This window comes from Panthera leo, chromosome C1 (genome assembly GCF_018350215.1).
Source record: "Panthera leo isolate Ple1 chromosome C1, P.leo_Ple1_pat1.1, whole genome shotgun sequence".
In the NCBI taxonomy this organism is placed as follows: domain Eukaryota; kingdom Metazoa; phylum Chordata; class Mammalia; order Carnivora; family Felidae; genus Panthera; species Panthera leo.
Genome location: NC_056686.1, coordinates 9485334 through 9509626, shown reverse-complemented (window position 1 = coordinate 9509626; position 24293 = coordinate 9485334). Strand labels below are relative to the sequence as shown.

Sequence of the window (24293 nt, the reverse complement as noted above, 5' to 3'; positions counted from 1 at the left end):
GAGGGTTCTGAAAACCCACCGTCAAGTTTTAGGCCATTCCAAACAAATACGTTCCAGAGAGACGAACACGTTCCTCACCTGAAGAACACCACCTCTGTGGGCGAAAGGAGAGATGATTATGTGGCTGCCATTTGCTGTGACGGCCCCGTGGCTAAGCACTTGACAGATACCTCGCTTCATCCCCATAACAACCCAGTGAAGCAGGCACCAGGATTACCCCATTTCACAGATGGGAAACCCGAGGCTTCGGGAAGTTAAGCAACTTGCCCAAGGTGACAGAGCCAATGAGCGGGAGAGCCAGGATTTGATCCAGGTCTGCCCGACTCCAAACCCGCGTTCGAAACCACTACCACCTTACTGCCTCTCATTTAGGCCGATCGGAGATTCGTTTCCTGGCTCGAGGGATGAAACTAGGGGCAGGAGATCTTCTTCTAAGCGGGCCCAGGCTCATCAGAGCTCTCGTCAGCCCTGACCTAGTGGTTAGGAGACGGAGCAGTCACCCCAAGAAAGGGTCCAGCCCTTACCAGTGCAGGCAGCGGATAGCGTGAGAAAGGGGGGGGGGGATATGGAAGAGCTCGGGGTTGGCCAGTTAGTTGGGGGGACAGAGTCACAGCAGGTCAGGCTGTCCCAGGCCGTCCCAGGCACAGCCTCCCTTCCTGGGGCCCTTGGGGTGTCCTCACGCCTCCTTCCCGGGTCAGCCAGGCGCTCATCGGAGGCAACACCCACCAGTAACCCAAATGACATCACCAAACACCAGCCACACTCATCATTCAAACCTAACATCCGCTCCTAAACCCAGACTCCTGCACATACCATACCGGCATCAGCTTGCTTACAATTTAGGGCCTGGGATTTTGGCTCATTTAGAGGTCTGTCTGCCAACCAAAGGGAGAAAACCTCATGACTGGGTTGTTTCTGTTTACGGGGAGCAGGCCCCCACATAGGAAATTTCCTGGGTGTGGGGGGGGGGCATTGTCCACATAGCTTCCCAAGACCCAACCTCACGGGGAGACAGATATGGGGCACTTATAAAACAAGGCGGGGAGGGCTCCGGGAGCACAGGAGGAGTGGGGAGCTCTGCTTGGCTAGTTGGGGAAGGCATGACATCAGGTTTTGAACACATCAGAATACCTTGGGTATTTGCCACCTCTTGAATAGGAATCACAAAGAAGGAGCTGGCTGACAGTCTCTGAAGGTCTGTCCCTGTCACCTGCAACATTTTCCCTCAGGTTGCAAGAGGCCCCCTTCCTGGGGCAGGAGCAGGGTGAGCAGAGCAGCTGGGGAGTCTGGATGCCTGTGTTCTATTTCCAGCAGCTATCACTGACTCACCGTGTGACCTTGCTGAGGTCACAGCTATGTTTTCTTTGCCTGGGGAAAATCAGAGGTGGCAAAGTTTGCATTTCCCCAAGGCGTAGGAGTCCTGGGACATTAGGGGCCCCTCCCTGCCCCCCACAAACCCCAACAGAGTCTTCTCCCACTGACATTAATGAAAAAGGCTTAGATTTAGATTCGAGGGACTTTGGGGGAACACTCAAAGCAAGAAGCAAAGAGTTCCTGCCATAGCGAGACTTACGGCCACTTTTTAATGTAGTGTTCCTCTAAATACGCTTCAGATCACGTCCCCTCCCGGTATTTCCCCACGTGGGCCTTACATAGTCTGTGGAAGAGGAGAGGGAAATTATTTTCTCCCTGGTTTCACGATGAGGAAATCCAGGCCAGGAGGGGGTATTTCTCAACATTTTTCATTACCGGGAGCCCCTTTTGTTACGTTGCCTACCACCCTGCATCTCCGTTTTGCAAGCCCTTGCTAAGTAAATACTCCGCATTTATTAAGTAGGGATGCATCTCTGTTTTCATTCATCAAAGTCATCCATGAGTGCCAGCTTCTGCTCTGCACAAAAGAACTAGGGCTACCGTCAAGTTCATCACCAAGAATTCCAGCATTGGCTCCGGGTGAGCTCTTCACAGGTAAAGGTCCAGTTCTTACCAGATTTTTACAAAACTCTGAAAAGAGTTCACCATCAAGGGGCCCAAGGACCCCAGGTGAAGAAGTACTTCCCCAGAGACATCAAGGGGCCCGTGAAAGTTTCTGTGGCTCGTGGTGGGGCCAGGACCGGGGCCAGGAGCCTGACTCCCAGGCCAGGCTTCCAGCAACCACACTACTTTGGTAGGAATGGCTGGCACACACTGAGGCACACTCGCAAGGTGGCCGCCACCAAATGCAGGTGTCCCAAAGCAAGGACGCTGAGGGCTCAGCCCGGTGACAAACGGGTTCTCCTGGGGACTGCAGTGAGCAGCCGGAACCAAGCCTGAGACTGGAAAGGGGGAGGAGGTAACAGATCGGCGCAGGGTGTTCCCGGAGAGTTGCAACAGGGGGACCTGTCTATTCTGCCACCTGCCTGTGCTTTGTCTGACATTAAAATACTACCTCATTTATACAGCCTGGGGTACTCTCACCCACTCTAGGAGGATTCGGATTATTTCTCCCTGCACCTGCCTCTTCAAGGGAATGATGCCAGAGCGGGGGCTGAACCCCTGCACCTGGGGATGATAAAGGCAAGCTGGGACAGTAGGGGCACAGAGGATTCGGGAGGTCTGGAATGGTGGCCTGGAGTACAAGCAGAGAAAAGAGCCTCAGGGCCCCAAGAGCTGTTCCCTGGAACTCTTATCCATGACCGCTCCCCACCCCCCACCCCCACCTGCCACCACGCCCTGGTCTTCTGCAAACACTTGTCATCTGTTGAGCTGTTGGCTCAGCCCCAGAGGCTCAGGTTTTTGATCCATCGGAAGGCATCAAGACTGCATGTACCTTTGGAAAAAGGCTGAGGCTTAGCTCTTACGGTTTTAGAATCTGAGCCTCCACCAGTCTGCGTTGGGCCAGGGACCAGGGCAGGGTCTCCGGGGGCCTGTTGCCCAACAGCTGTTCCCTGGGTTATTTTGGTTCAGTGGGAGCTTATCAATTCCAGCGTATTTGGATCAAGAGAGCCAACAGCAAGAGAATCTCCGGGTGGTTCTGTGGGGACCTCTCCAACATTTCTGAAATGAGCTGGGGTGGGGGAAAGAGTTTGCTTGGGGAGTAGTTTCCCCAGGAGGGAAATCTCCTGCCAGTATCATACCTATCACCTTCTCCAATTTTACGCGGGGTCCAGAGAGGTGAGGCCCTGGAACTGACGCCACACCCCTGGGGAGCCAGGTCTCTGACCCCAGGCCACAGTGCCTCTCCGCTGGGCCTCGGGCAGACCAGCAAGCCAGGTCGGATCGTGCCAAGGGGGATTCCGGTTCCCGACAAGCTCCGGCCAGCCTGGAAAGCGCTGACTGGCCCTGGCTTCCTTTTGGGCCACAGCGAGGGGGGGAGAGGGAGGGGGGTGGGGCAGGCAGCTGCCCGCCTCACTGACCCCAGTGCCTCCCTGAGATGGGTCGAGTGCGGGTGGGCGGAGTGAGGCAGGAAAACCAGCCACTCTGGAGCCCCGCCCAGCCCTAGGTCAGCAGCTCCTGGCTTGGCCCCCCAGAGCCCGCGGGGACTGCCCCCGGGCGCAGAGCCAGAGGGACCCAGGCCGCGTTCCCTTTGGCGACCGGGCTGGCGCCCGGGGAGCGCGCTTAGGCACCAGGCGGGCGCTCGCCCCCCACACGCCCTCTGGAAATCGCCGGGGTGGGGGGCGCTCCGTAACCGAACTTAGTCGTCGAGCGCGCTCCTGGCAAGTCCCAGCGACAGGTCTTATTGCCGGATCTCAGAAAACAAGCGGCCCCAGGCGAGGCCGCTTCGGCGAAGTCCCCTCGGCAACCTCTATCGCTCCCGCCTCTCCCTGGGATTTTCCAGCGGGTTAATTTCCTGTCCGGGTAAGTCCTTCGCGAGTCCTCGCCCCTCCCTCCCCGACTCTCCCCGGTGCGTCCCCGCCGCCCCGGACTCCCCCAGTCCGTCCGCGTCGCGCTCGGTCGCCCCCGCGCGCCCGGGCGCACGCCCTCCCCGCCCCGGCCGCCCTCCAGCTCCCGGCGCCCGGCCGCCCGGGGCCCCGCGCACCGCCCCGCGCCAGGAGGGCTCGCCCCGAGAGCCGTGTCCGCGTAGCCGCGGCTCGCGCGGGTCACCACCCCCCTCCCCCCCCTGGCCATGCGCCCCCGCACCGTCCCCCGCGCCCCCTCCGGCGCCCCCGCCGCCGCCGCGCTCGGCGTCCGCAGCCTCCTCCTGCTGCTACTGCTCCGGCCCGGGCACGCGTGCCCCGCGGGCTGCGCCTGCACCGACCCGCACACCGTGGACTGCCGCGACCGCGGGCTGCCCAGCGTGCCCGACCCTTTCCCCCTGGACGTGCGCAAGCTGCTGGTGGCCGGCAACCGCATCCAGCACATCCCCGAGGACTTCTTCATTTTCTATGGCGACCTGGTCTACCTGGACTTCAGGAACAACTCTCTGCGCTCGCTGGAGGAGGGCACGTTCAGCGGCTCGGCCAAGCTGGCCTTCCTCGACCTCAGCTACAACAACCTGACCCAGCTGGGCGCCGGCGCCTTCCGCTCGGCCGGGAGGCTGGTCAAGCTGAGCCTGGCCAACAACAACCTGACGGGCGTGCACGAGGCCGCCTTCGAGACGCTGGAGTCGCTGCAGGTGCTGGAGCTCAACGACAACAACCTGCGCAGCCTCAACGTGGCCACCCTGGCGGCGCTGCCCGCGCTGCGCACCCTGCGTCTGGACGGCAACCCCTGGCTCTGCGACTGCGACTTCGCCCACCTCTTCTCCTGGATCCAGGAGAACGCGTCCAAGCTGCCCAAAGGTGAGCCTGCAGGCGGGACCGTCCCCTGGGCTGGGGGTGACGGGGAGGGAGCAGGCGGCCTCAGGTCCGGCCTGGACGAGGGGGGGACTGGGTGCTTCAGAGCAACTGCCCCGGGAGTGTCGCGCCGGCAGGTTCCCAGCCTGAACGTTGCCCGGAGGTCTGCCGGGGACAGCGGGTGGGCCGGCTCGCATCTGGACTCTCTGGGGTTTCTGGGCCCGGATGCCATGCTTCTACACCTGTTTCTCCAACAACTCACTTTCCAAAGTTAGGGACCTACCATCCCTCTGTTACCCACGTCCGAGATGGACTCATCGGGCTTTGGGTCCTAGTCCTGGTGGGTACAGATTATTTAGGGGCCCCTCCTAAGGGCAAGACACCCTCCGTGTGGGAAAGAGCTGAGTGCCGTCCTCGCTACGCTGAACGTGGAAGGATCCAGCCAGTTCTGAGGGCTCTCCGGCAGCCTCCAGAGCCTGAGCAGGTCTGTTTCTCAGCTCTGGTGTCTGAGAGGGATGAGAGGTCTTTCTGGTGAGGAGTGATGGCAGCCTGCTAACAGCCAGTGATGCAGTAAAGATTTGCAGTTCTGGGGCTTTGCAGCCCAGATGTGAAATAGCGGAACAAAAACCTTGCAGGCCGGTGCCCCCTTTCCTTTCCTGGCGTGCTTTTCCGGTGGCGACATGGACATACGGACCCCTCTGGCAGATGGGGACACAGCGGGCACAGAAGTTAAGGGGCACTGCTAAGGCCAGCGGAAGGAAGCGAGGCAGAGCTGAGAAGAGGGGACCCCGGCATCCACAGAGATGAGCCCCAGGATAGGGAGCAGGCAGAATGTCCCTACCCTCAGTGGATTCCAGTTTTCCACTGGCGAGCATGTAAGCATCAGTCCTAGCAGTGACCTTGCGAAGCCTCCCACCTTGCCCCCAAGGCTTTGGCACAGTGGGACCCAGAGCTGTAAGTCACACGTTAGAATAGGTGACATAGATGCGGGTTTCGCTTTGCTGTATCTTTTTTCCATTTCTTGCGATTTCAAGGTCGTTGCTCGTCTATGCCCTGAATTCCTGTGATCCCTTATTCACTCCAGACTTTCCTAAGCACGGCCCCCAGGCGTCGGGGGCAATCACTCCCCGGCAGACGCAGGCCCCTGAGCTGGCATTTTCAGCCCAGGCCGGCTCGGCCACGTGAGCAAGTCCTAAGCAGATCTGACCTGCCTTCACTCAGCTGCCTGGTTCTCCCCACCTCCCCACCTCCGGGAGACAGGAATGTCCAGATAAAAACGTCATTGTGGGATGGCGGTACGCCCTGGTTCTCACCGCTCCTGCCTTTGCTTTTGGGTGGAGTTGGCCTCCCTAAGCCCTGTCAGTAGTTGAGTTGGCATAATTGGTTCCACTTGCATGAGGGCAAGGTGTTATAGAGTTGGAGGCTCTAGATTTCAGTCTCACTTCTGCCACGGATGGCTGTGACCTCGCACAGGGCACGTACCCTGTCTGGGTTTCAGACTCCTCATGTCTAAAGGGCTTTGCTTGAGGGCCACCTGGGTGGCTCAGTCGGTTGAGTGTTCGACTTCGGCTCAGGTCATGATCTCGCAGTTTGTGGGTTTGAGCCTCGCGTCGGGCTCTGTGCTGACAGCTCGGAGCCTGGAGCCTGCTTCGGATTCTGTGTCTCCCTCTCTCTCTCCTCCCTTCCCCTGCTCATGCTCTCATTCTCTGTGTCTCTCAAAAAATAAGTAAACATTGAAAGAAAGAAAGGAAGGAAGGAAGGAAGGAAGGAAGGAAGGAAGAGCTTTGATTGACCCCCGAGGTGTCTACAGAACCCTGGATGTAGAGTCAGAAGACACAGGTTTGAGTCCCGGTGTAAAAACCGGGTGAGTCTGGCCAGGTCCCTTAACTTTTTTGAGCCCTGTCTTCCTCCCATGTGAAATTGGGACACGGATAATGCAGGGTGGCCCATCTGACCGCGTGGTCATCCGGATCAAAACCAGATAATGTGGGCGAAAGTAGAGAGCAGTGAGACTGCAAGGTGCTATTCCTCCCAGGGTCTGTGATAGAGGGAAGAAAAGGGACACCAGATGGGGATGTGTGGCCGGGGGAAAGGATGGACAGGTTCAGAGCAAGGAGCAGAGTCCGGGCCCTGGTTGACGGTCGGTCTGGTTCAGCGGGGAGAGGACAGAGGCAGCGAGGAGGGAGCGCGTGGTCTCCATGGGGGCTGCCGTGAGCGTGACCAGAGCGGCGTCCCGAGAACCGCGAACCACAGCGGGGTGCGTGGCGAGGGAACTAGCCCGGGGCCTCGACGCAAGAGAGCTGAGTTCCGATTTTGACTCACGTTTCTCTCTGAGCCTCAGTTTCCCTTGCCTCTGCCTTCAGAATGCAGTAAGAGTGTCCCCCGCGTCGTTTGCGGTGAGGTTTGAAGAAGGTCGGTTCTGGCGACGGCGCAGCGGTGCTTAGCACAGCGAGGGTGCTCTCTGGAAGCCGGCGGCCCCGTCCCTCCTCCTCCCGCCTTGCGTCTTCGCAGAGGCTCAGGGCAGCGTGGCTGAGGAACCAGACCGGGCCCAAATCCTGCCTCGACTTCTTGCTAGTTGGGTGACCTTGGTTTCCTCCTCTGTGAAATGGACATGATGCCTAGCACCCACCTCCTGGGGTTATTGGGAGGATTAAAGAGGTTTGGTTTATGAAACACTAAGAACAGTGCCTGGCACCCAGCAATCCTGTGGAAGTGTTAATGCTGTTGTTATTATCCTGTTTTAACAGGAAGGCCCGGAGAGGTGAGGGCACAGAGAATTAACAACAGCTGGGGGGCGCACGGGGACCTCAAGGCTTCCAGCCCCCTGCCACGATGTGGCCACCCACTTCCTGCCGAGGAAAATCGGGCGTCGTGGAGTCAGTCCGAGCTGCAGGGTTTTCTAGACAAGTGCCCTGCCTCCCCCAGGGGGAGGGGATTCAAAGGCAGGAGCAAAGGGATCCTGTCCTCATTGCCTTTTCCTCGCCTCCCTGTCCCCTCCCCCAGAGAAGCAGAAAGGAGCAGAGCAAGTGACCTTGACAGGCTCAGACATTTACAAAAATACATTCATCCGCCAGGCGAACCTGAACCTCTCGTGCGGCCGCTGTGCTGATGGGAGAGCTTCCCTCACAGACCACACCACAGCCGGGAGGAAGGGACGTGCTGGGGATGACGGGTCCCCTCCATCCAGGCTCCTTTGGGGCTTAGTCAGGGCTGGGGCTGGGACCTTAGGAGGGACTGCCGGGCTGGGGCTGGGTCTGAAGGAAGAGGAGACAGAATGCCTGCTGGAATGCCCATCAGCCAACTTAGCGACAAAACAAACAAAGCTGACAAACCTAAACAAACAACCAAGGGACACCTCCCCCAGGATGCCTAATTAACTCTGAACTTCAGGTAAATAATGCACGATATTTTAGTATAAGTATGCCTCACGCAGCCTCTGGGATATACTTACACACAAAGGTATTTGTTGTTTTCTGAAATTCAGCATAACTGAGCCACCCTGGCTCGATGTAACTGGCCTGACCTTGCGGTGTGCGTCACTTTGTAGTTTACGAGTCCCACCCCCTTTAATACAACTGGGCCCGGCAGGTGCCTTTGCCCACAGTTTACCCAACAAGATGCAAAGAGGCGGTTTGTGGTCATGTGGTTAGTGGCTGAGATGAGTTTGTACTCAGGAGTGTCTGACCCTACAGCTCATTCTTTCTGGTGGGCAGAGATCAGGGAGGAGGGCGAGAATATCCCCAACCCCCCCCCTCCGCCCCCAGTCTCCGATTGCCCTGGGTGACAGTTGGCAGACCTTCCAGCCCCAGATCCCGCACCTGGTCTGGTGAGACAGTGCGTTCCGGGCAGGTTGGGACAGTGTGTTGCCAAGGGGACAGTGACCATCCCTCTTTAGGTAGAAAGGACTCCAGACCTGGAAGCAAGAGTCCTTGGCAACCACTCAGGCGAGCCGCGGGGTAGAGAGGGAGAGGGTGGGAGGCTCTGGAAAGAGGGGAGCAGCAAGGTAACACCTTTGAGCTTTAAAGCTTCGTGCTGGCCCAGCACCTGGTCTCTTTAGCAGCCCAGTGAGATGGATTGGGAATGAAGACACGAGGGAGCTTGGTGGAAAAGGAGATTCTTGGGCCCTCAGGCCTACTGAGTAGGCCGCTGCAGGTAGGGGCCCAAGGTCTGCAGTTTTAACCCCCTGCCCTGGGGCTTTCAGTATACACGGAGGCCCCTGCAGGTAGGAGGAGCCCTGGAGGGCCTCTGCGTCTCTAGAAACCCAAGGTCTTGTCTTGGGTCAGTAAGCAGCTCATTAGCTATGTGCCAGTATCTCAGATTTTTCTTCTGTGAACAAACGAGTGGGTAGGAGGACTTTAAGTCTCCTTCCAACTCTAAAATTCGATGGTTTCAAGGAAGGGGAATCTTGTCCTCATTAAGGATCAGGAAGTTGAGGTGAGGGGAGGCCAGGTCCCTCTAGAGAGTCCTCTGCTGGAATCTAGGGGGCTGTGGTCTCTGTGCAGTAGGGTGGGGGCAGAGCACTCAGGACTCGGGGCTCCCAGGACGCCTCACCTGTCCCCAGCCTAGCTCTGGGAGCCACAGGGAGGAAAGGCTGCTGGGTTTGAGAAACCCTAGGGACAGGCAAGGGGCTGTGTCTGTGCTCCACTTCGGAGGTGCATGGAGCCCGCGGACTGTCTACAGCCCTCACCACGCCCCAGAGTGCATCAAAGGCACATGTGGGTCCCAGGTGGAGGCCAAATTGCCTAGACACCTTCTTTCACCGTCTCTAACCACGGTGCACGTGGCCGGCAGGTCACAGCCCCCGGTCCCAGCGAAGAGATCTGAGCTTATCTTGTACCCCAAGGCCTTGACACAGGCAGCTATAGGGAGGGAAGGGCTGGGGGTGGGAAGGGAGACAGGGGGGCCACAGGTCATGCTTTGGGTCTGTAACCCTGGTCCCCTGCGTGGGCAGCCTCCTAGAGAAGGTCCACTATAGTGCCTGGAGTATCCAAGCGTTTGGGGGGCTCAGCTCCTGGGGGTCCCTGAGCCCTCTCTAGGAAGGGGTGTTGTGACAGGCAAGGTCCTGGACGAGTGACAGGACTAACCCCTCCTTCCAGCCCCGACTCACTGCTCGCTGGGGGAGCTGCCCCCACTTGCCGGTAACCTACTTCCTTTTCTCATGTCAGACATAATGAGGGCCTGGCTTGGTCAGACGAGTGGGGACGTCTTGTCATACTGACAAAGTAAACAGTGTTTCAGCGAAAGGGACGAAAACTGACGCTTTGCTGGAGGTAATTCGGGGCTGCAGGTGACTCCAAGGTGACTCTATTTCTTTTTCTTTAGAAATAAAAGCAGTTTTATTTTCCCAATTATAATATAACAGCCTCCTTGTATACGTGGGGAATATAGATGAGTATCATGAAGGAAATAGAAACCACCCGAAATCCCACCACTACTAAAGTTTTGCTGTATTTTATTCCAGTCGTATTCTTATGCACATACATAGTTTTAAACAAATTGCTGTGGTATTATAGATGTTATTACTGATGTTTTTTTTCCTCTTATTGGGTTGTGAGAGTTTCCTGTCATTACAGTACTTTGACAATGTAACCTGGGGCACGTGGGTGGCTCGGTTAAGCGTCTGAATTCAGCTCAGGTCATGATCTCACGGTTCGTGAGTTCAAGCCCTGCATCCGGCTCTGTGCTGACAGCTCAGAGCCTACCCGCTTCAGATCCTCTCTCTCTGCCCCTCCCCTGCTCACGTTCTGCCTCTCAAAACTAAATAAACATGAAAAAAAAAAGATTTAGAAGATGTAACTTTTTTTTTAAGTTTATTTATTTTGAGAGAGAAAGAGACAGAGAGAGAGAGAGAGAGAGAGAAAGCGCACACGAGCTGGGGAGGGGCAGAGAGAGAGGATCCCAAGCAGGCCCTGCCCTGTCAGCACAGAGCCCGATGCGGGGCTTGAACTCACAAACCGTGTGATCATGACCTGAGCCAAAACCAAGAGTCGGACGTTTAACTGACTGAACCACCCAGGTGCCCCGAAAATGTAACCTTTAATGGCCACGGAATACGTCATTTTATGGATCTATTCGTTGAACCTGTCTCCTGTTGTTAGAAATGTGATTTATTTCTTTTCATCCTTTTTTTTTTTTTTGGTATATAAACAGTGCTGATCTAAACATCCCACACATGTAAAGCTTGTGGATGCTTCTTGTATTTCATTTCTTTGGTGCAAATCCTTTGAAGCGGAAATGCAGGGTGAAAGTCTGTGGTTGTTTTAACCATACGTTTTTTGGTTAAACCATACGTTTTTGGTCTGGATACGTTTTTTGCCTAATGGCACCCTAGGGAGGTGGCACCATTGGCAGGCAGGGGAAGACCTGTCTTGCCACATCTTTCCCAGCGTGATGTGTTATTATTTTTAAACCTGTTTCCCAGTAGACAACACAGGGACATCTTCTTTCTTTAATCTGACCATTCGAGCGGATGTTTTGGGTATGTTTATACACCTGAGAACCACGTTCCTGGCGGAGGTCGACTGAGATCTTCTTCCCTTTGGCAGGTGGTCTCCCTCGTGCCTTTGATGGGTCTGTGCACGTCCTGTGACCAGCGGGTGTATTCTTAACTCGTCTCTTAATTAGAGTAGAGTCACAGGGTGACACCTCTCCCATCACCACCGGCATCCGGGGCCAAGCGTCAGCTTTCACGGGCACCGGGGTCTGCAGTCCCGGTGGAGAGTGAGCCGAAAACGTGACACAAGGCCACCTCGCCCTGTCTTGTTGGCTCCCAGGAGAGCCCGGCCGTGGCCTGCTGCTTCGTCCCAAACACAGGCTCTCTCTGGAAATGTCACATTGGTTGTGCCGTTCTGTCAGTTAACTCAAAGGGCAGCCTCATCGCTGGGCAACGTGGGACGGTGGACCTACCTTCCTGTCCAACTAGGGCAGCCCTGGGGGACACAGTTGGGGATTTTTTTCGGAGAGGCCCCGATCGCCGTTGGCTGGCTGCCAGCTGACTCACATACCCAAAGAGTGAGCCTTCCAGCCAGGGGCCCGTCCAGTTTCCGCTATCCCAGAGTCTCGTGGTATTGGATGTGGTGTGGAAGGGAGGGCTTGGCAGGCCTCGTCACCTTCGGGCTGGCTGTGTCAGTGATAGCACAGCAGGACCTCCACGGACCTACGTGAGTTGTCGTGAGGACCTGGAAGGGACGCAATTTGCAGAATAGCACGTTTGTCCTGAACGTGGGCGTTACAGGCCCACCGCAGGGTGCGTGACCCAGGTCCTGGGAAGCTGTCCTGGGCTCCTCCCCTCAGGGCTCTGCCGCAGCCGTCACAGGTCCCCGATCCTACCCTCCCGCCCTCCCTCCCCATCCCCGCCTTTACTTCTTTATGTCTCTGGTTCCTACTTAGCCTCGCAGCCTCCAGCTCTCTGGCCCCGAGGCTGGGTTGGGAGCCTTTCCTGTGTGACCTCATTGGATCCTGTACTGTCTCTGTGACCACTGCTTGAGACTGCCAGGTCACAGGAGTGGCCTGTTCGGAGGACACGAGATACGTCTTTTTCCTCCTTGAACCCCCAGAGGCTGGTACAGGATATGGCATGTTTGGACGATGGCTTCCCCTGTGCTTAGAACAAGCCAGCTCCCTCCCATGCCCCAGAAGACCTACCCCCACCCGCTCCCCCGTCCCTGCCCACCCCACCCCAGCCACACCGACCCCCAGCTGTCCCTGGAACACGCCAAGTGTCACTGTCCAACCGGGACCCTGAACTTACTGCTGTCTCTCCCGCTAGGACATTTCCTCCTCAGATGGCTGTATCTCCCTCACCTTCAGGTCCCCAGTCGGACGCCCCCGCCTCCGAGACCTCCCCTGTCCCCCCTGCCTAGGTAGTCCCGCACCACCCCCAGCCCAGCTCTGTTGCGTTTATGTCAGAGCACCCACGAGGTCCACGCTACCTTGTCCACGAGATATCTCGTGTCCCTGTAGACACATGAGCTCCCAGAGAACAGCATGCTCGCTGCTGTGTCCCCAGCACCTGGGGCCACGCCCAGCGTAGAAGGGGCTGTGGGCATATGTGAGCAGACGTGCCCAAGGCCTCTGTCACAGAGATCACTGGCCTTGGCTTCTGTCCTCAGCACATAGCCCTCTCCGACTGTGGTCAGCAAAGGATATCCAGAACATCTTTCAGCAAAGGCAGAGGCCTGGAAGGGAGGTTCTGCGGGTTCCTGTACCAGATCTGTGTGATCCCGGTCAGACCCCATCGGCCCTAAGCTTCGGGCTCTCCACTGTGAAGGAGGGGGGTGCAGCAGTGCCCGCCTCTCTGCTGGGGCACCGCTGGCAGGATGAAGGGGCGGCCATCTGGGGGTCCTGGGGCGACTAGTGCCCTGGTATTCTCTGCTGTGCAAGGTGCAGGTGAGGGGCCGGTGGACAGAGTTTGTGTCACCAAGGCCATTGATCTCAGCTGAACCGGAAGCCGATTCCATCTGGAGCAAACAGAAGGGGTTCTGGTGAGGATGTGGGGTGTCACCGGCAAGCCTGGGTCCCAGGCCGCCGGGCCCCAGGAAGTGCTGTGGCTGAGACCAGGGAGGCCACAGGGAGCACAGGGCCTCTGTCCCGCTCATCTCTGCCTCCCACACTTCCTTATTCTCCCCTCCACGTGCTGACAGGCTCTCTCTACTTCCTCACCCACGTGGCAAAAGCAGACTGCTCCATTCAAGAGGCCAGCGGGGGGCGGGAGAGACTGTGCTCTGTTGGTCCCGATTTCTAGGTCCCTGTAGGAGGCTGTGTCTGGCTCCGTTTGGGAGCTGTCCCTCTCAGTCCAGTCGGCTGAGGGTACAGCCGCGGTGACATTGTACCCAGGGGCTGCCAGGGCGTGGGGGGCTGGGCAGCCACCGTGAGGCATCTGTGACCGTGGCCGTGCTTCCAGTTAACTGATGGCAGATAAATCCCCTGATGCTCCTGGGTCCCAGTGTCCCCTCGGTCAAATACAGGTGATGGCATCTGCCCTTTGACCTCGAGTGACATCATATGAAGAAGCTCAAAGGGCAATTTCCTTCACCACCACACATAGGAGCTATTTTTTTTTCTCTTTATGCAGATCATAGAAATGCTGATGCACACACCAGATATGCACACAGCCTTACAAATCCCACTGGGTTTCGGCATGGCTGGTCAAATCCCAAGTGTCTGGTGACCCACGCAGGTGGGCACTGTGTTTTTACGGCACATCCTCCCGGTGGCTCTCAGCCTGGCCTGTCCGCTTCAGAGGCTGCTGATCAAAGAGCCCCTGGTGCCCCATGACCCCCATCCTCTGGGCTGGTCGTGGCATAAATGCCAAGGGCAAGGGTCAGGACCTTGAGGGAGCATCGGACCCCTCGGGATTAAAGGGAAGAAGATCCTTAGAGGTGAACCCAAACCAAAGAGGCAGGAATTAGGGTCCCGGTCCTGGCTGCATCTGTAGCTGTCAGTGGGACCCTAGATCGCCTCAGAGGCCCCTCGGGGTAGCAGGTGGGAGTCACTGGAGAAGGTGGGGCGGGAGCAGAACCAGAGAACACGTGCATGAAAGATAATTTAGAGCACCCGCTGGAACTCCCCAAACAAGCTGGTGGCTGTGCTCCTCCTACTGACTTCCAGTCTTTGGCCCCCCGGGCTGGATGGCAGTGAGGCCTCCTTCCTGCTCTGATTCTGGCTGATTCTGTTCCCTCCTGAGTCAGCCTCCTCCAGGTCACAGGATGAGGGGTCCAAAGGGACCCCAGCTCCTAGCAAGAATCTCTGGGGTGGGTTCCCTTGCCACAGGTCCTACCCGCCAGCAGCTGTCTTTTAAATAAGGAGGTACAAGAGTGTTTTCCCCTCTTCCCCCTCTCGATATCAAGAAAAGACCCCCCAAAGTTAGGGGCGCTTGGGTGCTGCGGTCGGTTAAGTGTCTGACTCTTGATTTCGGCTCAGGTCATGATCTCATGGTTTATGAGTTCGAACCCCGTGTCGGGCTCTGCACTGACAGTGCAAAGCGTGCTTGGGATTCTCTGTCCCTGGCTCTCTCTCTCTCTCTCTCTCTGCTCCGCCCCCCCCCCCAACTTGTGCTCTCTCTCCCAAAAATAAACAAATAAAAATTTTAAAAAAGACCCCCCCCCCAAAGTTATCAGGATAGCCTTGCTTTTTCACAAGATGCCAATGAGACAATATCTGTTTTTAAACACAACCACCACAAATGATTGTCTGCATCAGAAATGAAAGTTGCCCAAGGTCACGCTGAGGGGCTGGGAGCTTAGAGCCGAGGTCAGGACATCCTGCCCCCAATGCCACCCCCTTGACTTGGGCAAGTCGCTAACTCTTCTGGGCTTTGGTTTCTTCGTCTGTCCTCCCACCCTCCCCCCCGGGTCATCAGGGAAATACTGACATGAAAAAGCTTTAGAAGAAAATTGGGGAGCATTTGCGAAAGAGAAGGGCCATTGTCAACCCAGTAAAATGACAAGACAATGGTTTCTAGGTCTTCAGCCCCCTAGACAGAACCACAGAACAGTGACCAGCAGCCAACGCTCTGTACCCCCTTGATGGGACACAGGAGAGAGGGCGGACGTCCCAGGTCACAGAAACTGCTGGATGATGGAAAAGCCTCAGCTCTAATGTTCGCTGGTGGGGACGGGAGCAGAGGGAGGGGGTGGTGTGGAGAGAAAGGACTGCCCAGTCAGTGCAGGGGCGGGGAGGCTGGGGAAGCTTGTGGGGAGCCCCTGGGGAGGCCAAGAGAAAGAACCGGGTCCCACGGGACAATGAGTGGAAAAGGGAGGCAGCCAAGTGCCACTGGTGTTTTTTCTCTGGGTGAAAGAGTTGTTTTATTTTATTTTAAGAAATAATCAGTAGACTTTTTTAGAGCAGTTACAGGTTTATGGAAAATAAAGCAGATGATACAGAGAGTTCCCATAAACCCCCTCCGGCTCAGTTCCCTATTACTGACACCTTGCATTAGTCTGGTCCGTTTGTCACAATAGAGGAACTGATGATACTATTACATTATTATTAACTAAAGTCCACAGTTTACACCAGGTTCACTCTTTGTGACGTACATCCTATGGGTTTGGACAAATGGATAATGTCATGTACCTGCCATCGTGGTATCACACAGGGAATTTCACTGTCCTAAAAACGTCCTGTGCTGCATGGATTTATTCCTCTCCCCTCCCTCCGGAACCCCTGTCTGGGAAACACTAATTTTTTTTTTTTTTTTTTTTTTTTACTGTCTCTATCATCTGGCCTTTTCCAGAATGTCATAGAGTTTTTAATTTATTCCTTTTCCTCTGTGTGCTTTTCCACGTTGGTGCAGTGGGGAAGTATTATGTTCCCCCTCCCCCACCTTACCTTTATTTTTAATACAGCACGTGACAGGTGCACACACCTGCGTTAGCCGCAGCTCTCCTGCCTCGCCAGGTTATCCCTTTATCCTTTCAGGTAAGGCCGTCCCGTCCCCCTGGCAGAGCCCTGGCTACCTCACTGCCCCTTGCTGACTTCCGGAGGCCAGTCCACACCTTTGTAAACAGCCCCTCGGTTAGATTCCCGTCCAATAACCCGATGTGGGTGGGCCATACTCGCCTGCTGGGACCCTGACTTGAGGAGCTCTTGCAGATTCTTCCGCAAGGAATGGAAAGAGAAAGAGAATGCTGTGGGCTAAATTATGTTTCCCCAAAATCAGGTGTGCAAGTCCTGACCCTCAGTAACTCAGACTGTGACTTTATTTGGAGATAGGGTCGGAAGCAGGCTCCAAGCTGTCAGCACAGAGCCTGACGCGGGGCTCGAACTCACACACCATGAGATCATGACCTGAGCCGAAGTCGGACGCTTAACCCACGGAGCCACCCAGGTGCCCCGAGATAGGGTTGTTTTAAATGTAGCTGGGGTTTGTTTTAATCAGGCCTGGTAAGACTTGCAGACACAGAAATGACCGTCACGAAGGAGGATGCTTAGCACTCACAGATCTCTACAAAGAGGAAGTGTGGATGCCATGCAGGACTGCCCTGGGAAGCACCAGGGATGGTCAAGGGGCAGAGGGGGTAACGGGAAGGTGCAGGCAAGAATCTTTAGTGTGTTTTTTGCAGGAGGAAGGGGCAGGGTAGACGGGCTGGCAGGTTTGGGGTTGGCTTGTTTGAAGAATTGGGGCAGGCTGGGCGCTTTAGGGGTGGTCCCCAGTCATCGGGTCCCTGGCCCTGGCGTCATCCAGGGCCCAGGACGGAGTTCCAGACCACAAGAGTCTGACAGGAAAAGGTGGGTGGGGGTGTGGACCAGTCAGTTTGCATACCAAAGGTGTGCTGTTGAGCTGGTTGATGACTTTCTGTCTCTAGGAATTGGCGAACCCTGGGAGGGGCCGTCGCTCCCCAGGCAGCAAGGCCCTAAGATGTCAGAAACGTGATTAATACAAGGGTCATTGCAGATGTGTCTAGTCAGGATAAGGTCAGTAGGGTGGGCCCTAAAGGATGAACATGAATGATGCCCTCATGAAAAGGGGAAATTTGGACACAGGCTGGAAGGGAGAAGGCATGTAATGATGAAGGCAGAGGTCAAGGTCCACAGGCCAAGGATTACCAGCAAACCCCCAGGGGCTGGGGTTGAATAGCCTCCAAAATGGTGTCCAGCCGTCAGATTTTAGGACGATTTTATGACGTCGAAGCAAATTGCTTCACTCTGTTTGCATGTTGGGGACATAAGCCCTCAAGGTGCAAATCGGCCTCTTGTTTATTTCACTGGGGGTTGTCCCTGCCCCCTGCCTTGAGCAGGCTGCCCCCCGTGGCCTATTTTGTGTCTTACCGTGTCCCCGGCACTGAGCCAAGCACCCTATGATAGCTTCACCCGGTGAAAAGACAAAGTGAGCCACAAATGAGCAGGTGAAGTTAATTTTAATATTTTATTTAATCCAGCATATCCGGAATGTTATTTTTTTTCAACTTGGAATCAGTAGAAAAGTCATGCATGAGATATTTTCCCGTTGTTTTTTTCACACTAAGGCTTCAAAATCTGGGGTGTATGTCACACCTACAGCACATCTCCTGCAGACTGGCCGTGTATCAACTTCTCGACATGTGGCCAGTGGCTACGGCAGTGGGTGGCATAGCTCCGAGTCTGTTAGTGTCTTCCAGGGAGAATGTTTCCAGCCAGCATCACCCCGTTTTACAGATGAGAAAGCCAAGGCACAGGCAGGTTAATGTAACTTGGCCCAGGACACCAGCCAGAGTGGAGGTATGGCTCCAGGATCCTTGTCAGCGGTCACTGTACAGCTTCTCAAATCTCATGTCAGAAACCAGGGTACCTTCTCTACGAGCCCATCCTCTCGGGTCCAGAGCCTCTGTTTTGAGCTCAGAACCCCACTTAGTCAGTGAGCTTTCCAGATTCAGAACCTGGCCTGAATCCAGAGAGGACCTGAATGTCTTAGCAGAAACCAGAGCAGACCAAACATCTGTGAAAACAAATTCAGGGCCAAGTGAAGGACATGGCAGTGACTTTGCTCTCTTGGAGGGAACATTCTAGAAAACTCAACAAGCTTAGATTATAGAGTTTTCTGGTGCATCTTTCTTTATTTTCGGTTAGGAAAACATGGCTCAGAGAGAACAAGTGATGTGCCCAAAGCCACACAGCAAACTGGTGAATAGCAGACAAAGGTCAAGGCCCCCCAATTCCGGGCTGGTGCTCTTGTCTCATATCACTCATCACTCACCAGATGGGGATGTGGCACCATGACTGAGAACTCAGGCTTTGCATCGAGAGCCCCCACCATTTGAACCCTGCTCCTGTATTTACTAGCTGGGTGAGCCTGGGCAGATCACTTCACCTCTCTTGGCTTCCGTTTTCTCATGTATAAAATATGGGCAATAATAATATCCATGACTCTCTCATGAGGGTCAAAGAGAGAACCCTTGTAATGGGCTTAGCACAGTGCCTGATACACTGAAAGCCCATTATAAACAGCAGCTGGTATCACTATCAGCTGTAAATCAACACCCGTGTCGCCTCCCCAGGGACCCAGTTCTGGAGGCTCACACCAAACCACCAATACGCGGTGTCGCTGCAGGTGCTCAGGACTCAGAGTCGGCTCCCAGGCAGGGCTCTGCCACTGACTCACTGTATGATCTTGGGGGTTGTGTTGGTTTTGTGTTCATTTCCTGTAACAGACTACCACAAAATCAGTGTCTTAGGATACCACAGATCTATAATCTTACAGTTCTGTAGGTCTAAAGTCCAAAACAGGTCTCATGGGGGCACCTGAGGGGCTCTGTCGGTTAAGTGTCGGGCTCTTGGTTTTGGCTCAAGTCATGATCCCACGGTTTGGGAGTTCAAGCCCCATGTTGGGCTCTGTGCTGACAGTGTGGAGCCTGCTTGGGATTCTCTGTCTCCCTCTCTCTCTGCCCTTCTCCAGCTTCCTCTCTCCCTCCCTCCCTCTATCCCTCTCAAAATCAGTAAATAAACATTTAAAAAAAACACATCAGGTCTTACAGCCTGAGATGGCTGTGCTTCTTTGGCCTTTCCCAGCTTTAACAGGCTGCCCCACACTCTTGGCTCGTGGGCCACATCACTGTGACCTCTGTCACATCTCCTCCCTGAGGTCGGCCCTCCCGCCTCTGTCTTACAAGGAATCTGGTGACGACACTGGGCCCGCCTGGATAATCAGGATTTTCTCCCCATCTCAAGACCTTAATCACACATCTTCAAAGTCCCTTTTGCGTATGAGGTAACATAGTCACAGACTCCGGGGATTAGGGCACGGGCATTTTGGGGCCATTCTTCTGTCTACCGCAGGGACTTAACTGCGCCGCTGTGGGTCTTCCTCACTTGTGAAAGCAGAGGGTCAGTGAAGGTGAGGGCCTCTCTGCCTGCACAGGTTGTTTCTAATGACACCCCCCCCAACCCCAGCCCCTGCCGACCCCTGACCTCACTTCCAAACATGGCACAACTCTGGCCCCAGTGACACCAGTTGTCACAGTGCTGGGATCTACTGAAAACTGCAAGGGGAGGTGTCTGTTTCGGGGACCCCAGGTCTACCCTTGGCCACGTAGCTGCTGGCAGATTCATAAATATAACAAAAAAATCCAATCTGATTCCTGACTTCCCAAGAAAACCAGAATTGCTGTGTTGGTTTCAGACGGTTGAGGCATCAACGCCAGCAGGTCGCGGGCAGCTGTCCTGGGGTGACCGTCGTAAGCAGCCACCAGGGAGCTCCAGAGAGAGGCAGGTCTCACATGCTGAGAGCGAAGGATGGATGGGGCCTAGACAGAGAGGTTAGGTGGCACCGGGGAGCAGAGATGGGGAGACACGAAGGCGAGTTTCGCAACTGGGATGAAATTGTCCGCCCGATAGCGGCCCAGGGAAGTTCCAGAAATGACCACTATGTGCGTGAGCCCACACGGTCCTGAGGACACCATGGTGTGACGGAGAGAGAACGGGCTTTGGTGATGGCCAGGCCTGCCTTTAAGTCCAGGCCCTCACAGACAAGTTGTGTGACTTTGGGAAAGCCACACAGCTTCTCTGAGCCCTGGTCTCTGCATCTAAAACATACCTCACATTTGTGCATTCAAGTCCATGGCGGTATTATTCCCAACAGCCAAAAGGTAGAAACAACCCAAGTGTCCGTCGATAGATGAATAGACAAGCAAAATGTGGTTTGTCCTTACAATGGGATATCAATCAGCCTTAAAAGAAGGACATTCTGACACCTGTTGTGACAGGGATGAACCCTGGGACACTACACCAAGTGAAACAAGCCAGTCACAAAAGGACAAAATCACTCTAACTTCCACTTATGTGAGGCACCGTACAGGAATTAAATTCATAGAGACAGAAACTGAATGGAGGGTGCTAGGGACTAGGGTCAGGGGAATGGGGAATTAGTGTTTAATGGGGACAAGGTTTCAGTTTTGCAGGCTGAAATGAGTTCTGGTGATAGAAGGTGGTGATACCTCCAGATATCACCAAATGCCTGCTGAGGGGCAAAATCACCCACCGTTGTGAGAAGCACTGGTCCAAAGGGCTGTTGAGGAAGAGAATTAAGTGAGTTGATAATGGTGCACCCATCATAGTTCCTGGTAAACAGTAGGAGTTGCAATAAATATGACTTTCCTATCGAATGTCATCTCAACAGTGTAATTGGAAGGGGCCCACTTCCCTTGCACGCCCCACATTACCCCCAACACACTCAACACATCACTGTACCCACCTGGCCAGTGGGCCCACTGTTAGAGATTTCCTTGGGGCAATGAGAACTCCAAAGGACAGGTCCAGGGAGGGAGCCACAGTGGGTGTCCCTGAATACTCCATGGCAACGTGGAACATTGATCATTATAAGTACGGGAGGTACCAGACTCAGGGGGCCAGTCTTAGACTTCCCCACACAGAGGAGCCTGCCAGAATGTTCTCTTTAACTAGATCATCGATAATAACTAGACTAATAGATAATAACTAGACTAAACTAAACACTAGCAAATAGTGTTTGCTACTGAGGTGGCAGTGATGAGAGTGGTAGAAATGGTGGAGGTGGTTTCATGGTGGAGATGGTGGCCACGGGACAGGCGGGGACATCACCATGGTGGCCGGGACAGGTGGTGGACATCATCATGGTGGCCGGGACAGGTGGTGGACATCATCATGGTGGCCGGGACGGGTGGTGGACATCATCATGGTGGCTGGGACAGGTGGGAGACATCATGTGGGATGGTGGCCACGGGACAGGTGGGAGAAGTAGTAATGGTGATAGTCGAGATGATGAGTGATGGTGGTGCGGGTGGTGGCAGTGGAAGTGAGTGCCTGCCTCCCCAGAGAATAAGATTTTCAGCCCTCGGTGATCATCTCTGCTCATTTCTTACCAGGAGGAGGACAGGCTGGGAAAACTGCACTGTGCGTCTGTCGATCTTCTGTGCATGTGCAGTGACTGACGTGGGTGTCCTGAGGTCCAGGGCTGCCAGTCAGGCTGGAGTCACAACCCTGGCACAGGACCGACTGCACTCTGCTGCCCATTCTACGGAACATGCTCCGTGGGGCCAGGACCGAGCAGGAGCCCTTGACCCGATGCTGCCGGTGCATCTTCCCCTGGTAGAAATGAGCTGATTGCTTAATCAGACAGAGTGTCTGCGGCTGAGACAGGGAGGACAGTTGGGAATTTCCCCTGATGCAGCAGCCCATATTTAATGAAAGTTACGCTGGGGAACAAAGGCCAGCACTACGGGAAATTAGAGCTGCCATTCCCAGGGCCCCGCTCCCTTGCAGTCCATGCAGGGAGGCCTCACTGAGAAGTCTTCCTCTGCGACACCAAGAGCCTACAGCAAGGGCCATGGTACCCACAACTTCGGGTGCTCATAGTAAACTAAGAGCCGGGTGCTTGGAAAGAGCACAAAACTAGGAGTTAGAGAACCTGGGCTCCATCCAGCTTCCATGTGACCTTAGGGTGTCTAACTTCATTGGACCTCTCATCTGTAAAATAAAGGGGAGACATGGGGTGGGGGTAGACTCACAGATGCGTTTGGATCTAACCTTCTATGCTGCTGTGAAATCAGGAAGCCCTGGCTGGAAGTCTGGCTGAGCATGTGAAAGAACACAAGGGTGATTCTGTCTCCTGATCCTTTGGGTTTGGAGTTCCGGGAGGCTGGCAGGCAGGGCCTGGCAGGGTTTCACCAGCCCAAACTGAGCTCTCTTACTCCGGAGAGCAGGAGAGGAGAGTGATAGGAGGGTGAGCGCTGGCCAAGGGCAGTGGGACGGATGCCCAGGGGTTGGTCCTTCCTCCCGGGGGGTGGGAGCGGAGGCCCCTTCCCTGGGAGTTGGAGCTCTGGCAGTGGGCTGGGTGGAGACAGTCAGCTGCACTCTCTCCCCAACCCTCCTTGTGCCAGGGCCTTCTCACCCCTTGATAAGCCTTGTGAAGTTTTTAGTACAGGTCCTGGGCAGGCAGTTCACAAAAGAGCCACTCCAAATGGTCAGTGAGCACAGGATACAACATTTAGCTCTTCTAGTAATCAGGGGAATGTAAATTAAATCAATAATTGTGCTCTGTTATGGCTTATGAGATCGGCCAAGACGAAAAAGTGACAAAATCCCATCACTGGCACAAGTTCAGCGGACGGTCTTCAACCTGTGGGAATGTTATCGCGGGGAGATAATTAAGAATGTGTGCATCGATGCCCATAGCAGATTGCCTCTAGGAAGAAGTCACTCTGGAAGAGTGTTCTAGGATTGTGTAAGTAAATTATGACTCGTCTACATAATACAGTGCCCGCAACCGTTACTTATGATGTTTGGTAATTATACTGGTCGAATGGAAAGAGGTTCCCAGTATGTTTATCCAACAGAGTGGCTGAGTAGATTCCTACTTGGACGATTTATGTACACATACGCACAGAAAAAATCTAGAAAGGTATAAGCCAGTGTGTTAAACATGTATTTATGGGTCCTTTTATCTTGCTTCTTTTTGTTTATTTCTCTTCTCTCAGTGTATACACGGGCTTTGCGTAAGTGGAGTTGGGAAAACAAAAAAATATTTTTGATGACAAAAAGTGCTTCGGACAGCCTATCGCTGATCTGGATTAGGCAGTTCCCGGGAGGCCGGATCAGGGGAAGGGCCCCAAGAGATCCTCTGGCCGCCGGCCTGTTTGTTGGCAAGGGGCAAGAGATTAATCTCAATCTACCATCCGCTGTGTCACCATCTATTTTGGGAGAGTGGCAGCTCTTCACCCTCTCCAGCTCCGGTGTCAGCTGCTGGGAGAAGTCATCAGTCAAGGGGACAGAGCGGCAGCGGGCGGGGCGCTGGCCACCCTGCACGAGGAAGGAGGCATGTCCCTTTGGAGTGCGCCCCGTGGAGAAGGAAGAAATGTTTCTGAAGGGAAGGAGTGGTGGGGTCCTTCTGGCCTCGGCCGGAATGAGCTGGACCCCAGTTTGTTTCGGCGGACGGTGGATGTGGATGGGAGGGAACCCCCTAGCAAGACAGAGGTAGGAGCTCAACCTCCCATCAGCGGGGCCCTTCTGCTGTGTCGTCTCCCCAGGAGGGGGCGGAGATGCACCGAAACATCTCCACCCCCTCAGGACCCGACGGCCACGGAGCACATGCTTTTGTAGGACAGCTGCGGAGAGCCAGCTGATTTACAGCCGGGGAAACAGAGGCTGACAGCATGGGCGTTGAGCTCACCCTTGAACTCCGTTTTCGTGCAGTCCACTTGTGGGGCCTCTTGAGTGTAAGCAGCAGAAGCCAACCTCTGGCTGACATAAGCGAGGAAGGGACTCACTGCAGGGATGTCGGGGAGTTCACACAATGGAAGGGAAGCCCGGGAAGCAAGCTCAGAAAAGAGTGCATTTTAAGAAGCCCCCAGGGGGGTGAGAGGTGATTGCCCAGAATGAAACCTGGGAGCCAGGTTTCCTCCAAATAAGGAGACACAGAGGAGGAGAAGCCAAAGGGCAGGAGAGGACTGCCCCCCATATAAGACACCTGGAGTGTGTTGCATTGTGTCCCCCCAAAGATATGTCCAAGTCCTAAAGCCTGGAACCTGTGAATGGGACCTTATTTGATAAAAGAGTCTTGGCCAATGTAGTTAAGGATCTCAAGACGAGATC

General features: G+C 55.0%; 1 protein-coding gene across 1 annotated transcript in view; it reads left to right on the top strand.

Annotated features, from left to right (window-relative positions):
- Nucleotides 1-4105: 4105 nt before the first annotated feature.
- Nucleotides 4106-24293, top strand: part of LRRC38 (leucine rich repeat containing 38) — a 35428-nt gene continuing 15240 nt past the window's right edge. The window contains exon 1 of the mRNA XM_042951722.1: nt 4106-4760. Within this exon, the coding sequence (XP_042807656.1) occupies nt 4106-4760 (655 nt within the window). The remainder of the gene's footprint in view (nt 4761-24293) is intronic.